General features: G+C 41.6%; 2 protein-coding genes and 1 non-coding gene across 3 annotated transcripts; 2 read left to right on the top strand and 1 right to left on the bottom strand.

Annotated features, from left to right (window-relative positions):
* Window positions 1-2,050: 2,050 nt before the first annotated feature.
* Window positions 2,051-10,841, bottom strand: LOC139304283 (ankyrin repeat and SAM domain-containing protein 6-like). Its single transcript, XM_070928198.1, has 18 exons — window positions 10,513-10,841; window positions 9,634-9,852; window positions 9,311-9,509; window positions 8,972-9,122; window positions 7,866-7,910; window positions 7,548-7,752; window positions 7,269-7,375; window positions 6,998-7,149; window positions 6,514-6,751; window positions 6,211-6,260; window positions 5,777-5,971; window positions 5,507-5,669; window positions 5,194-5,414; window positions 4,880-5,072; window positions 4,149-4,216; window positions 3,858-3,974; window positions 3,434-3,530; window positions 2,051-3,302 (listed from the first exon to the last, which is right to left on the bottom strand). Exons 1-18 carry the CDS (start codon window positions 10,839-10,841, stop codon window positions 3,253-3,255), a joined length of 2,799 nt encoding a protein of 932 aa, XP_070784299.1. The 3' UTR covers window positions 2,051-3,252.
* Window positions 10,842-11,799: 958 nt separating this feature from the next.
* Window positions 11,800-13,990, top strand: rps20 (ribosomal protein S20). The gene is made up of 4 exons (XM_070928022.1): window positions 11,800-11,931; window positions 12,852-12,951; window positions 13,132-13,205; window positions 13,770-13,990. Exons 1-4 carry the CDS (start codon window positions 11,929-11,931, stop codon window positions 13,950-13,952), a joined length of 360 nt encoding a protein of 119 aa, XP_070784123.1. The 5' UTR covers window positions 11,800-11,928; the 3' UTR covers window positions 13,953-13,990.
* Window positions 12,996-13,062, top strand: LOC139304676 (small nucleolar RNA U54). The gene has a single exon (XR_011599148.1). It is a non-coding gene; the product is annotated as a small nucleolar RNA U54 (small nucleolar RNA).
* Window positions 13,991-15,230: the final 1,240 nt, after the last annotated feature.

The following is a 15,230-nucleotide window of genomic DNA, read 5'->3' as shown; positions in this document are numbered from 1 at the left end:
ACTTAGTATATGCCCTATAAAGCACCTAGGTTTAGTGGCACTTAGTGAAAATGAATCTCTTCTGGGGATCTTAACCTAGGCTTTAGCTCAGGCAGACTCGGGTTCCTTCAGTCAGCCCATTTTACCACAGACAGGGCACCACTTCCAGCCAGTGAGGCGGACATCTTGGCTAAGGTTGTCCTACCAGTAGCAGGGGTAGGTCAGTTTGAAAGAAATGAATTTATTCATTAAACAAATCTTCTTCTATATCACTGATTGTGTGACCTCTATGATGTCCCCGGTCTTTACGACTGCATGACTACTGTGTTCACAGTTACAAACAATATTATTAAATGTTATTCAATCCAATCAAAACCGTATGCGAGTGAAATCAATTGGGAGGAAATTGAGTGAGTCACTCCATTTGCTGCCCACATGCCACAGCGATGTTAATATATTCCAAATGTATTTCTCTCTCCTACAGTTTCTTTCAGCTCACGTGACCGTACATCTGAGCACTCAATCTGCCACAGCCCTGGAGAGGGAGGCTTTCCTACACTGAGTGATGCTTTTCATTAAACTCTACAGGAACCCTGTCGCCTGCCTGTCGGGCCAGCCTATATCCAGGTCATCAATAATGATTTCAACAACGCCAGTGTGTTGCTATTTGGTCATGTTTGGGGATGGTTCTGCGTTTCTGAACTTTGGTGAAAGTGGTTTAAGCACTCGCCATTTTAAAACCAGCATTTTTTTTTTCCAGCTGATCTTGCTCATATGGAGACAGTAGCTTCAAAAAACAAAAACACTACAGCCAATAATGATGTATATACCAAAAAGATACTTGTATGTTTAGCAATGTTTAGCTTGTTGTTACTTCACTTAAACATTTTGAGCTTCACTGTTGGGTCTCTGTAATAATACAGTCTAGACCTGCTCTATATGTAAAGGTCATCAGATGACTTTTGTTGTGATTTGGTGCTATATAAATACAATTGAATTGAAAATTGAAATTGAATTCACTGTGCAGAATGATGTATGTGCAGAGTTTGAGACAAGAAGGCTGTTTTCAAATTCTGCTGAGAGGGGGGAAAGTTTCTCTGTCGTCACCTTAAATCTCAGTTGAACACATGTACATATGAGCAGGATTTTGTGACATCATAAAGTTTAGAAGCCAATCGGGGTCCAGTGCGTGATACCTCCAATGCAGATACACTGAGGACGGATTTTTTCGGCTATGTAGGAGACATCTTGTGTCCAGGAGTTAAACCTTATTATTATTACCTGCATATTTACAGATTAAGGACTTTTCAATGAAAGAGAAGGAGGTTCAACAATTTCAACCAATATTAAACCATGTCAAACACAAATTACTATTCAAAGCATAGCAGTTTTATATGTTGTAAACATGGCTGGAGGGGATCAGTTGTAGAAAACTTCTTTTGAGCTCCTAGACAAGGCCTTTACACTTCCTTGGCTGCTAATTATGACTTTTAACAGCTACACCCCTAGGGGTTTTAAAGTAAGCCTATGAAACATTTGCTGTACTGCAGCCACTGTGGCTACAGGTGGCAATTACAGCATCATGGCGAATGCCAAAATGTAGTGTTACAGTAGCACAGAACAGAAGAGTCAACAAGTCGGCAGACTCAGTAATGTCAGCTACGCAGTGAAATCCATTTAAAGTTTGCCAGCATTAGCTAACATTAGCCCCCATAAACTGCTGGTTTTACCAGACCAGGTGAGGCTATAGCAGCAAAACCCTGAAGTGTGCTGAAATTAGTAAGGTTGCATATTATTGCTGATGAATTAAATTTTTCATCTGTAAGAGAATAACATAATATTTCCTCACTAAAAAGTGAAACAGTCTCACTTTAATGTGACTACTATAGCTGAAGAAAAGACCTCAATCATCAGAGAAAAGGGTAGAGTACATTACAGCTGGACAGTAGTACTTTGATTATTTATTGCATCATTAGAAGGCTGCCATCTTGTGGAAGGAAGATGGCTTCACATCAGATTTGATTTGGTTTTGCATATATGTTTTACACAAGCAAAGCTGGACGTGAATTCATTTCATTTTGGACACAGACTTTATTTCAGCATTTAGCGATCCAATTCATCATCTAGATTCCCTTTTGAAAGCGTGCAGTATGTTTCATGTTCCCCCGACACAGTACATGGCTAAACCGGATGTGGTACCTGAACACTGCCACAGCCCATCCTTTGGATTTAACACATGGATTATGAGTACCTGATATTTAGTAATGAAATAGGGCTCCATCTGTCTGCATGCTGACTAACTGTTTAATGGTGGAGCCAGATGCAAACAGGCTCAGTGGAAACTAATGCACCTCTTTCAAACTAAATTTATATTGCTCATAAAATGCTCCCAAACTGTTTTTTCCAACATCTTCTCATCTCAAGTTCAATAAGATCTTAAACAGTAAAAAACATGTAGTTATTGCATCATCATAATGTTTATTTATTCATGACAGCACAGTCTTGATTAAAAATCATCTGTTTAAATAGTGGCCCATAAACCAAAGACATAACACTAGTAAAAGCAGTCCAAGAGTCTGGAAGACTAAAAAAATGGCTAATGTCCCTTTCTCTGTCCATTTGCTTTCCTCATCAGTGCACCTTTTTTGTTATTACAACTGCTTTAAAGTCTCAATCGCAGTATTAACTGTTTTATGTTATTTTATTGTTATGCTCATAATCTCTCTCTTCTTCTCTCCTTTTTAACTTGCCACTTTTACAATACACATGCGCTATCGCTCACATTTGTTCAGATAAAATAAAAATCTGTCTCTTGGCTCACATTCAACTCTCCCTCTGCTGCGGATTTGATCTTCTGATCTTCTGGTCTCTCAGAACTCTCTGCTCTCTAACCTCTCTGTGTAACCCTTGTGCTGCATTAGCAGTAGACGTGGCAACTGTATCACCATGGCAACAAATATCTTTTGCCACACATCGAGTGCTTTCTCAAAAAGCAGCAGGGCTCTTTGACCCAACCAGCCCTGTCACACCTCCCCAGGTTTAGGATCCGTAGAGGAATACTTTAAGGCAGTTTGGTTCAGGTGGCTCCTATAAAGACAGTTTATTGGGGTTGGTTGGTCGTTTTACTGCAGAGTCCTCTTGCATTAACACCCGCTACTGGTCTGGGACACTGGGTCCAGAAGACGTTCCACATTATTCATGCCTTGACTAGAGGTCACCAGCATTTGACTCTTATTTTAAGTTCTTTTGGTGTACTTCCTGGTGGCCATCAGGTTACCTTTTGTTGCAGGTACGCACCTGGTGTCTCATCCAACCCGTTGGTGCTGATGAAGAAAGGTGGAGAGAGAGAGAGAGCGAGAGAGAGAGAAACAGGTCATGATGTTGTCTTTGCGTGTACTGGTGCTCCCATTTCTCCACCAGATTTTACAGCTCAGTTTGAACCTTTGACACTCACAGCGTGGTTCACCTGGTTGTCTTGGGTTACTGGCGCTGCTACCAAAGGAAGACTGGAAGTTATGGATGGTCTCTTGAAGGATCTGCCTTTCTCTGCCCTGATGGCAGCCAACAACAGTCATTATAAACCAGTTAACATTTCCAGGCAAAGCTGACGCAATTCTTTCACATATCATGTCCCTTTGGTATCCACTGTAAGTTGTTCCTTTTATCAGTTTCCATCCTTGTTCAAAGTAATACATATACATACATACTACATATCTCTGCTGGCTCACTGTTATTATTATTACAACATAATGTTGGGTTATACGGTGGAAAACTGGAAGTGGAAAAAAAATAGAACTTAAGCCTAGAGATCTCTGGAAACACACCACTGGAAGCAAAGTTTCCGAGGAGCTGCATAATATGTATTCAATCAAATGTACCTTTCCAGCATTGAGCTCTGATATGGCAGCCAAGATCTGCTGTCTGGGTCCATCTGTTTTAATGCCCAACTCCTTCAGGTCTCCATCTGTTAGAGTCAGGAACGCCTCCATGTCCACCTAGAAGAGAAATGAGAAACACGGACGAAAACACTGTATGAAACGTGCACTTTAATATAAGTAGAGAACTGCACAGCGCATGCACTCAAAACATATTGAAACAAAAGGAGAAACAGATTTTATATTTGAAGGAAAAGGTTTTGGAATTCGCCTTTGACATAAAAGATAGAATACCTCCTGTTCCTCAAATATGGGCTGGTATTTCTCGAGGGACAGTTTCTTCAATATACTCGACAGCTCATCTGAAAAAGACAAAAACAACATATAGTATGAGCGAAGGAAAAAAACTTGGTACTCACGGCCAGTGTTTACAAATAGGTTTAGTTTGTGTGATTCCATGTGTGTTGATTATTTTATTTTGAATAGTAATAATTAAGTTATTTTATGAGGCCCAGGGTGCACATATAAGACCACGGTTCACTTCAGGCTGTGTGTAAAGTAGAGCTGGACAATATCTCAATATTTTGTCTTTTGACAATGGATACAGATTACAGATATGAATGGATATACATGTGGCTTTACGCAGTGATTTTAATCATCAGAGAACAAATTAACACAAAGATGCATTAAAAGATAAATGGAGAGTAAGAATATATTTTACACTGGGGCAAATGAGCCCAAATCTCAATGGCTAATTAGTGATATGGCACTACAAAGTGCTGCAAAGTTATAAATGAGCAACACTTGAAATCATCAAGATGTTATCAAGAATTACAGCAGAATTTGTATTTCCAATAATCCCTCAGCAACTGTGCAAATCTATGAAGGCAATGCTTTCTCTCAAATATTTACAGAATTGGTCTATTTGCTGAATCAATGTGTAATTAATGTTTGTGTCATGGCAATAAAATGGTGGCATACAGATTGAATGATTTCAGTTTATACTGAATTCAACATGGCATCACCTTCATCAGTTATGGTTCCACTGCTGGAGCCACCACTGCTCTTGGAGCGAGGATGGGAAGAGGCTGAGGACAGAGAGTCTCCCGGCCCAGTGGGAGGCTTGGGCGTTGGGGAAGGAGATGGAGTCAGGGTAGGCGACGTGCTCTTGGAGGTGGAGGAATTCCCTGACTGAGGTCTCTTCTTCAACTCTATCTTCTGCAGAGGAATAAGAGCAGACAGTAGCACCAGTTCACTGACATGATAGAAGGCACTAACTTAACTTTGGCTGTTCTACACAGTTACCAAAATAATAACAGATAGGGAACAAAACACAGACCCTTCTTGAGGGGATGTCGGAAGAGACCAGGCTGGGATGGGAGTGGATGTCAGGAAGGCTAATGTCAGGCAGTGGCAGGCCGGGTGCTGAGGGTGGCAGCGAAGGCTGGCTTTGAGTCTGGCTGTGCTGTTTCTCTGGAGCTGGGGCCTTGACATCTATCAGGCCTGCTGCTCGCTTCCTTTGGGCTGCTATCTGGGAGAGAACACTGTCTGCACTGCCCCCTAGTGGAACAAAGAGGTAAGAGTATGTCATCAGGCTGCTAATGTTCCCATTGCGCCAGGGCTTGTTCGTATTTGTCTGCGTTTGTGTAAACCTGAGCGGTTGTGAGAGTCCCGGTTGATCCCTGCCACTCCATTAGAGCCTCCTGAGGAGTGGGGGGAGTGGTAGTGACCAGAGTTTGAAGGAGAAGAGGAGGAGGGCCCCTTGGGGATGCTGGGAAACTTAATGGACCTGCTAACCACGCGACTGATAGACGTCTGACATGAAAAAGGAGAGACAAGGAGAAGATAGCAATGACATACAACATACAAACGGGTTTTACCAACAGCACCCCTGAATCTCCCTCTCACCAATAAACACTCACAATATCTGAGTTTCCACTGCTGTTCAGCTTCCTCTGGGGTGGCATGGGCAGGCGGGGGGCTTCGCTCTTTCCCTCCCTGAAGAGACGCGAGCGGTCCGAGTTCCACGGTTCAAAGTTGGATGGAGGCAGGAAGGGAGGGATCACCGCTTTTAGCTTGTCATTGGGCAGCCGGGTCAAGGGCGCACCACTTCTGAGCTAGAGGGGACAGAAAATGTGGTATAATTACAACAATATTACTAATAATGCCCATAAACCTTCTTTATACAGTTTATGTTATATATAAATTACATAAACGTAAAATCCCAAGACAAAAGAAGAATCACTTTGCAACAGGTTGTTTCAGCCAAGCATGCTAACTTTCTAACATCCTGTAAGGTCACAACACTGTCCAAGCTCGAAGAAATTTATTGAAAAATCAAATCAAACACTCCTACCATTGTAGTTATAAGAAAGTCCTCTTTTTCTGAGGATGCCCTGCAAAGACCTGAAAAAGGAACATATGTCTCATTTACACATTCCCTCCATCACATCTTACAACATACAACTTCTGTATGACACTTTCCAAATTCAAGGATCAACGTGTACACATACAAAGTAAATCCCACTCCCACCAGTGTCTGAACACACAAAAGGCTTTATCCAACATTTACCCGTCAAGCTAAACTTCTGATGTGTTACAGACTGCAGTAATTATGCTCTAAAAATGAGGATGGATTAACATTATCACTGTATCTCACCGGTGTCTTTGCTCTTCACTGCCCAGGCAGTGCTGATGTCATTCCCTCCCAGGGCAGGAGTTGGTGGCAGCGCCCCGTTAGTCACGGCAGCAGACTTCCCGTTCGCCTTCATTGTGGCATCCAGTGACGTTTCAGCATCATCTGGAAATGGAGCCAGGCGGTTGGATGAAAGGCCGTGCCTCAGGGTGTGAGTCAGCTTAAGCCGTCGGAACCGATTGGACATCCGACTCCACCAGGACTGGAAGGGGGTGGAGTCAAACATGTAAGCGTTATGGGGTAGAGTTATGGAGATCTTTTTCCCTTAAACTTTTTATATCATCCAGCCATTATTATTACATCATGGATAAAATGTGATATTTAAATGACATTTTAGTTAAATAATGCAGAAATAACTGATCAGTACTACATGGTGTGGATTTTTATTCATACCTACAGCATGAAGTAATTTACTGTTTAACACAATATTAAAGTAACAGGACTTTACCTTAAGGCCTCCCTTGTCGTCAGGTGGCACAGGGACATTGTTGAGGGACTGTCGGCTTTTGGAGCGAGTCATTAAAGCTCTGCCACGGTGTTTCGACTTGTCCTTGTCTACTTGCATACACACTGATGCTAACAGACGCACCAACTCAGTGTCTGAGAAAATCCAAAATAGAGCAAAGCAGAGAAAATAAATATGGATTCATCGGGTGAAAGGATTGTTGAGCACTTTTTCCCTAAAGGGCTGTAAAACAAAGCGATGATAGTGGGGCTACCTGGGTCATTCAGCAACATCACCAAATCAAAGGCTGTGTATCCATTCTTAGCTCGGAGGTTGACATCAGCCCCTTGACTCAACAGGTACTTGACAATGTCTTTATTACTGGAAAAAGGCAGGAGAGAAAACAAAGGATTCATGATGTCAGCATACATAGTGTATGTGCAACATTACATTATCACATGACTTCATATCCTGTCAAATGGATTTGAGGCCTGAAATAAAGACTCACTGAAGCCACAATTCTACTATGATAAAACCGGCAGCTCCTTCTTACCCATGATAGGTGGCCTGCATTAAAGCGGTCCACCCATGGACACCATCTTGTTTGTCTATGTCGGCATTCTTCTCCACCATCAACTGCACCACTTCCAACTGACCGCTCACCGCTGCCATCATGAGAGGTGATGCTCCCTCCTGATTGGATGAATTCACCTGAGTGGGATCCTCCTCCAAGATCTCTTTGACAAGCTGGGAATTTCCTGAGTCAACATACAAACACACATATATGGATACATAAATATGCAGACATATGGACTTGATAGTGTTTTGTTTTTGTTTTTTGCTACATCTATAAGTATTCCATTTAACTCACCCAACTTGAGGGCACTGAACACATCTGGTCGTCTTCTCTCATCGTCTGTGAAGAAAAGAGCAACATTGAGAACAGAAGAGAGTTTTGATATACCCTGAAACAACAGTCCTACTTGCCCAGTTTCCACATAGCTCAGCATCATCTGCCAGTGTGCTGGGGTTAAGTAAATAAATACTAACCACTGCAGAGTTCACCACTAACACAAATAAAAGTGTATTTGAACACAGAGAAAAGAAAGAAGAAAAATTCAGTTTTACCTATATTTCTGCCCAGTCAATGGCTATATGGCACATCACTGCCTAATCACTCACGCATGAACTGTATTTATGTTAATAGTTTGATAATGTTATTGTCTTTTCCATAATAATGGTAGTAAATAGATCTATATGAAACTTGAGGCAAAAAAACTAACTTGCTGCTGCTCCTTAAGCTCCTGAAGAAGACTCAGATGAGTGTATCAACACTTTTCATCAAGATCTAAACGCATCTGGACTATGGTGGCAGAACAGCACGAAGACATTCAGGGAGACTTAAGTAAGAAAATCAACCTGAAACTATAAAAGTGAGGGGGAACATTGCATGGGGCCGTGCAAAAAGACGGTGCTAAAACCTGAACTACTGGTGAAGAGAGCTATTAAACATCAAAGAGGCTGAGACCTGCCTCTGGTTTCACTCTCAGGTAAGTGTTAATTGCAGTGCAAGACAGTTGGATTCTAGTTGTGACAACACACACAGAGGCAGATATTGGTTGTCATTTCTGCCAGCAAGGAAGAGACAGATCAACACTCCCTGTTAAACTGTAAAAAAACATAAAAACCATGTTCTTTGCCAAAATAAAACTCACATACAGCTAGAATTCAACACCAAAACAAAACAAAATTAAATATTTATTTGTTAAGCTATATCTTATCTTATATACATCATTTTACTCTTGATTTGATGATGTGATGTTCTTCTCTTTCATTACAGTATAACATGTAGTATAATAATGCAACTCTATGATGTTTATAGTGCAGTGATGTTCAAACCATTTCTTGCCCTTTTTTCTTACATTCTAAATTATTACACTTACATTTTACATACATGTAAACATTGGGAGGCCCTACCTGTTTGGGGTCGGACAGTGGTGATGGAGTCCAGATAGGCCTTAATGTCTCTCTGTTTGAGCTGCATGGCTAGTTCAAAAGCCGTCTTGGACAGAACATTGACTCGGTCTGGGTCAGCTCCACGCTCCACCAGCTGCTGAGCCACAGCCACCTTCAAAAACACACACTGTATTTGTCAGCTGTTCCAGTAACTCAAAACAAAGACTCAATCAAGACGTAAATACATTTTAAGTGGCACAAGATATAAAATGTCCTACCCAACTGACACACACAACACCCAAAATGTATTATCCATCCATCTTGTTTATCTATCAACCATCCATGCATCCATTGACCCACCTTCCCACTGAGGGTGGCCACCATCAGTGGTCCCCAGCCAGTGGTCTTCTGGGAAAAGTTGACATCAGAGCCCCACTCTAGCAGCAGGCGCACTGCGGCCTCATGGCCGTGCTGAGATGCCACCATCAGGGCTATGATGTCCATGAATTCTCTGCCGCCTCCTCCTCCTGGACAGCCTTCACCTCCAAAACCAGTCGTGCTGTGGAAAAAGAGGGGCAGGGATTAAGAACAGTGGCAGACTGAATTTGTTATTTAAAAGATATTTAAACTGAGTTTTGTTTTAGTCTAGGAGAAGACTTAAAGCCTGTCTGAACATTGCAAACCTGCAGCTGTTGTTGTTGTTTCCATTTGAGACTGCGTCCGCAGCAACAGCCAGATGATCATAGTCATCAACATAGGCCCCGCTCTCCAGGAGTAGCTTGACTACATGAGTGTGTCCCCCACGGGCCGCCATAGTCAGGACACTCGCACCTAGCCTGTTTCGCCCATTAATCTCTGCCCCGTTCTCCAGCAGGATGTGGGCAACAGTCAGGTGACCAAACCTGGGTGGAGAATAGAGAATGGGACTTCAGTACTTATTTTTCCCCAGTTTAATTCAGTTCATCAAACGTGTACCAAATGCATCAGGGTACTCATCTCTAGGCTGAATCTCAGAGGGTTGAGACTGCCAGTGATTGTCATCACAAGCTCTACCCCTCTTTCATCTCAATCACAGGTTCTTTACTGTATGGCATACCCTACTTAAGCACTTGTGTACATTAAGCACTATGATGAAAATCTTAATTATGCTCAAGATTAGGACAAACACATGAAAACTGCATACCAGTTTGACATCAGACACCAAGACAAAGGTATAAAAACATTCAAGTTGAACTCCAGAGTAATGATTTCTCAAAGGTTATTTGTCAAAGTTTCATGACACTGACGGTTACCATATTTTGATTAAATCAACATTAATATACCCTTTGCTGAAACCATGAAGCTGAGAAATATGTTTTCATTTTTAAAAATGAACAGAACGTTAATACAGTGCTCAACCAAACTCCATGCAAGAATCTGGCAATTGCTTAACAAATGTTTAAATGTGAAATAATTCATCATCATGGAGTGACAAATAAAATAGCCAGATTTTTTAAAGCAGTTTGGCGTGTCATTCTCATACATTAGAGCATAGTGCAATAAGCTCCAGCCCGCAGCCCCACCTAGCAGCCTGCATCAGCGGGGTCCAGCCGTAGTTGTTGCGGCTGTCCACCGAGGCCCCCTTTCGTAGCAAAAACCGGACCAAGTTCTCGTGACCGCTGGCCGACGCAAACTGCAAGGCGGTGTTCCCCTCCTCGTCAGTACAGTCAACCGGTACCAGAGACAACATGTCCGCGATGTTGCACTCCGACCCTGCTTCTGACCGCAGCCTGCTCTGCCGCCCGGACTCTTTCGGGGCTCCGGGCTCCAGGATCCCTCGGGCGGTTTCATAGTCCCCCTCGTCGCACGCACGGAAAAGCAGCAGCGAATTAGCAGGGACACCGAAATTCATCTCCTCACTTAAAGTGTAACTCCGTCTCCATTCAACTCAAGTTAGGTTCAACAGTTTCAGCGACGATAACGGTCTACAACTTTTCCTCTGTCACTTGGCGGCGGCCTGTGTTTGGAAATCATGACGCACAGTGAAATAAAGTTTAGTCTCCAAGTCAAGGTCTACTCTTCTTCTCAAACACTACATCCAGGGAACCATCTTTTACAAATATGACACTTTAGTTATCTAAACGGCTTTCGACAAAACAACTTTCTGGCAACCGGTCGGCACTGCCCCGGTTCCGTTACTTGTTTCGGAATCTGACCAGCATCACTTCGTCTACAAAACAACACAGGACTTCCGCTTTCATCTTCAAAAGAAAAGCCAAATTATTTATGCCCATGCAATGGATTTCTTCAAATAGTAGGATTTATGGGATGAGGGGAGAGCAAATCAGTATTACCAGTACTGTGAATATCAACAGTAACATCAGTATTGGTAATAGTTGTATTAATAATACTTTTCTGGTCTGAACACCAGTCTAATCTGGGACAAGATTGATACAATTGCATACTAAATTGCTCTGTCAATTATTTCAAAAACAAAACCTAGCAACCAAATAAAAGAACACATTGAAATTATAAGTACTGTTCAATTCCTGCTAGTTGTTGTGAAAACAACTTTGTGTGACTTTCTTCAGTGGTCAGTAGAAACACAGATATTAATTCCTTATCATTATTACTTTTCTTACATGTTATTTTGAATGTTTTCAACGGATGTTTACGTTTATAATGTATCTCACTTGACACTTGACTTGACAGTTCTGAAGAGTTTAGTGCGTACTGCCTTCCAGTGGTCACAGTTGGAACATACAACGCTGATTTAAATCCAACAGAGAAACGCAGCCGCTAGATGTCGCTGTTGATTATGGGTTAGTCTAAAACACTAAAGAAGAAGTATCAGAAACCCGGATGAACAGTATATATTCAGGAAACGGGCCTCTTCTAGTCCCTTTTTCTGAAGAGCTAACCACGTTGGTGGCTCCTGTTCCTGGCTCACCGCTGTTCGCTTGAATTTCTTCCGAATAAGTCGGTCAGGAATAATCAAAATGGTATGTAATGTTTGAATATAACTGTCGGTATTTAGTTCGAAGCTGACTTTCTAATTACTTCGTAATTACACAGCTTGCACATCGAAATTCTACGCTGTGTATTGGCTAGCGCCGACAGCTTAACGTATGTCGCTTGAAGCAGACGTCCCGCCACAAATCACTTAAAAACGGGACTCTTTAAGATGGAATAAGTTATAGACCAGTACATGAAACCCGAGACTTAAAGTACACCAGGACCATATGCTTGAAATTTAAGTTGTAAATGTAATGTAACGTAGCGTCTTGTTGCCGTGATGTTTCCCCCCCAAAAAGTGACTTATTGCGATATTGAAGGCAAAAACTAAATGTTTACGATCAATGAAAGATTAAAAGCCCTTCAATTTCTCACAAGAAGTCATGTTGAGTTCAGATAGTAATGTTAACCTAACTTGCCATATTTATAAGGAGCATCGTGACAATAGACAGTTGACCAGCATTAGCTGACGTTAGCTGGCACATACGCCCTTTTTCATGGCTACTTTGACAATTTAAGTGGAGCCATTGACTTGGGAATCTATCAAATTAAACCTAAACAGCGTTACTTACACTAAAGCATTTTCTTTCTGGTTAAGAAAAACGTCAGTTAATTTCAGTACAGGCAGCGCCACGTGCTAGCTAGCTGGTGCTGCGTTTAGGTGTTCGAGGTAAATCGCCTTTGTCATTAAACCAATATTTTAAGTGACCATTCAGATTTCTTTCAACAGTAAATTATACACTGATGTAACGTTAAGCCAAGACAGTGCTGTTGATGTGTAATACATGTGGAAATACAGAAGCCATTAACTGAGTACATCGATGTGTTTCAGTCACACGTTACTTAAAATCCTGTGACTGCAGTGACAGTTCCAGTATTTTGATCATTCTTGCTTCCACACATGCAGGCTTTCAAGGACACTGGTAAGGCACCTGTTGAGACTGAGGTCGCCATTCATCGCATCCGCATCACCCTCACCAGCCGCAACGTCAAATCTCTGGAGAAGGGTAAGTAAGCCCAAATAGTTAATGTTGAGAATGGACTATAGACCTGAGCAATGAGGATACAAATTCCATCTGATGAACCCTGACGACTGTATACGCTATTCTGAGCCATGGCTTTCAAAAATGTCATGATGTGATGCTGGTTGCTTGTGTTTTTGAAGTTGTCATTTTTATAATCCTCAGTCTGCGCAGACTTGATCCGTGGGGCTAAGGAAAAGAACCTGAAGGTGAAGGGACCTGTCCGCATGCCAACCAAGGTATGTACAAGTAAATGGGCTAGACTAACAATTTATGTTTACTGCATTGATGCAAGACTTAATTTGCTGTTGTAATGTACATTAAGTCGGTTTGTCTGCTCTCCCATTCTTTCTTTGTTGCCATTTACACATGGAAACAGATTGTCAATATAGCTAACAGGGTATATGCTAGTGTACCACAATTCCAGAAGCTAAATATGTGGTGAAAGAAAAGTCAAAGCACCTGCTCCCTTGTCTCCTTTGCAAACCCCCAGTTTATTTTCAAAGGATTGTCAGACCTTCATCAGAGCATAGAGGGAAAATTTGGACAAAAGTTATACGTCAATCAGCAATTTTGATTTAACAGAAGTCCAGTGCATGGAAATGCACGCTTGAATTTGGGCATCTATAGAAGTGAATGGGAGACTGAGCGCTTATTTGTATACTGGCAATGTAATGTGACCATACAGAACTTGCTCAAATGCAGTGCGAATATGGTGCTACCACCAATTTAGATTGGGTGTTCAGGATTTTATTTTTTATTTGTTCAGTCGAGCTAAAATCTGGTTTCTCTGCCTCCTCCAGACTCTGCGCATCACCACCAGAAAAACTCCCTGCGGTGAGGGATCCAAAACCTGGGATCGCTTCCAGATGAGGATCCATAAGCGCCTGATTGATCTGCACAGCCCATCTGAAATTGTCAAGCAGATCACCTCCATCAGCATCGAACCAGGTGTTGAAGTTGAAGTTACCATCGCAGATGCGTAAACGATGCAAATGATTCAATAAAGAATTGAATATGGAAATTGTGACATGGTGTTATTGTCTGGGCTCTTACTGTGTGAAGCATAAAAAAAACATTTTTACAATGTAACAAGCTTAAGTGCTCCTAAAGGGCAGTGTTTGGGGCATAAGTATCATTTACAGCAGATATACTCCACTTAGATTCTAATGAAGTGGCTAAATGACTAGTGATAGAAGTACATACAAGATTGACCTCAAATAGTAAAACATTGTATTTCTCATTTACTGACTGTCCAGTTTATGATGCTAATGGGGTAAACTACAATATCCATTCCATCAGCATGGTCAGACTTGTATAAGGAAAGTAAAATGTGGATTTAAAGATACTGAAAGTAACTTCAGAGACTACTGTGGTCACAAGTGATCATTGCACAATAATAATGAAGGCCAAAACATAATGTAACTGCAGCACAAGTAGATAAAGTCAGGAAACTGATTCAGGAATGTCTGTTACACAGCCATACCAAGCTAAAGATGACTAAGATTAGCTAAATTGAATTAGCTATCCTCCCATAAGCATTTTTCGATAAGTCTGTAGCAGCTAAACGCCTCAGTATGTGGAATTAGACAAGGGTGTGTTTTATTGCGTATGAATTAAACTCTTCATTTCCAAGAAGAAGAATGTTATTTCTGCGTAGAAATAGTCCGGCTTTATCGCCCCCCTATACAAAATGTCAGATTCAAACCAGTGGGACGAGATACTTGCAGGAGTCCAGACTCTTTGTGACAATGTTTGACACCTGTCACCACCTAATACTACTTTCATCTGTATGACTTTTATAATTTATAATGTATGCTCTTGAAAGTAATTTGTAGTAGACATTAAGCAGCCTTTCTATGTGAATCTTTGCCCCAAAATCTATCTTGTTTGGGCAACAGTCTAAGAATTGTGTGACACCCTCAGTTTTGGAGCTGGTTTAGCTAGAAACAAGGGATCCTCCGACCCTGCTTAGCTATTCTCATGTGAAAATGATTGGGGGGGTGGTGGCTATCTGCATTTTGTTTGGATATTGACGTAGCATTAAGTGAGTGGTGGAAAACAAGTCTTGGTGCTACATGGGTATTCAAAAAGTTCTCCTGCCTTAAAATTCACTTTCTTTTTTGGCAGAAAACAGTCTTTGGTTGATACAGAATCTTTCACCCCTTATAACTTTGACATTCAGAGATTGATCCTCAGATATGATTAAAGCTGGAGTTCTCTTAGCTGGTTGGTCATTCCTGATTTGTTTGACTTCACACCTG

The sequence above is a fragment of the Enoplosus armatus genome, chromosome 21, assembly GCF_043641665.1.
Source record: "Enoplosus armatus isolate fEnoArm2 chromosome 21, fEnoArm2.hap1, whole genome shotgun sequence".
In the NCBI taxonomy this organism is placed as follows: domain Eukaryota; kingdom Metazoa; phylum Chordata; class Actinopteri; order Centrarchiformes; family Enoplosidae; genus Enoplosus; species Enoplosus armatus.
Note: the sequence above shows the minus strand (reverse complement) of the source record. Positions and strands in the feature narration are given on the sequence as shown.

What these genes read in the sequence shown, in the direction of transcription:
- LOC139304283 (XM_070928198.1), bottom strand. Translation starts at nt 10,841, where the DNA reads ATGAATTTCGGTGTCCCTGCTAATTCGCTGCTGCTTTTCCGTGCGTGC. An exon ending in CCATATTTGAGGAACAGGAG is followed by an intron (nt 3,975 to 4,148) that starts GTATTCTATCTT and finishes TTTCTCTTCTAG; the next exon opens with GTGGACATGGAGGCGTTCCT. An exon ending in CAGAGCTCAATGCTGGAAAG is followed by an intron (nt 3,531 to 3,857) that starts GTACATTTGATT and finishes GGCTGCCATCAG; the next exon opens with GGCAGAGAAAGGCAGATCCT.
- rps20 (XM_070928022.1), top strand. An exon ending in CGTCAAATCTCTGGAGAAGG is followed by an intron (nt 12,952 to 13,131) that starts GTAAGTAAGCCC and finishes TATAATCCTCAG; the next exon opens with TCTGCGCAGACTTGATCCGT. An exon ending in CTGTCCGCATGCCAACCAAG is followed by an intron (nt 13,206 to 13,769) that starts GTATGTACAAGT and finishes TGCCTCCTCCAG; the next exon opens with ACTCTGCGCATCACCACCAG.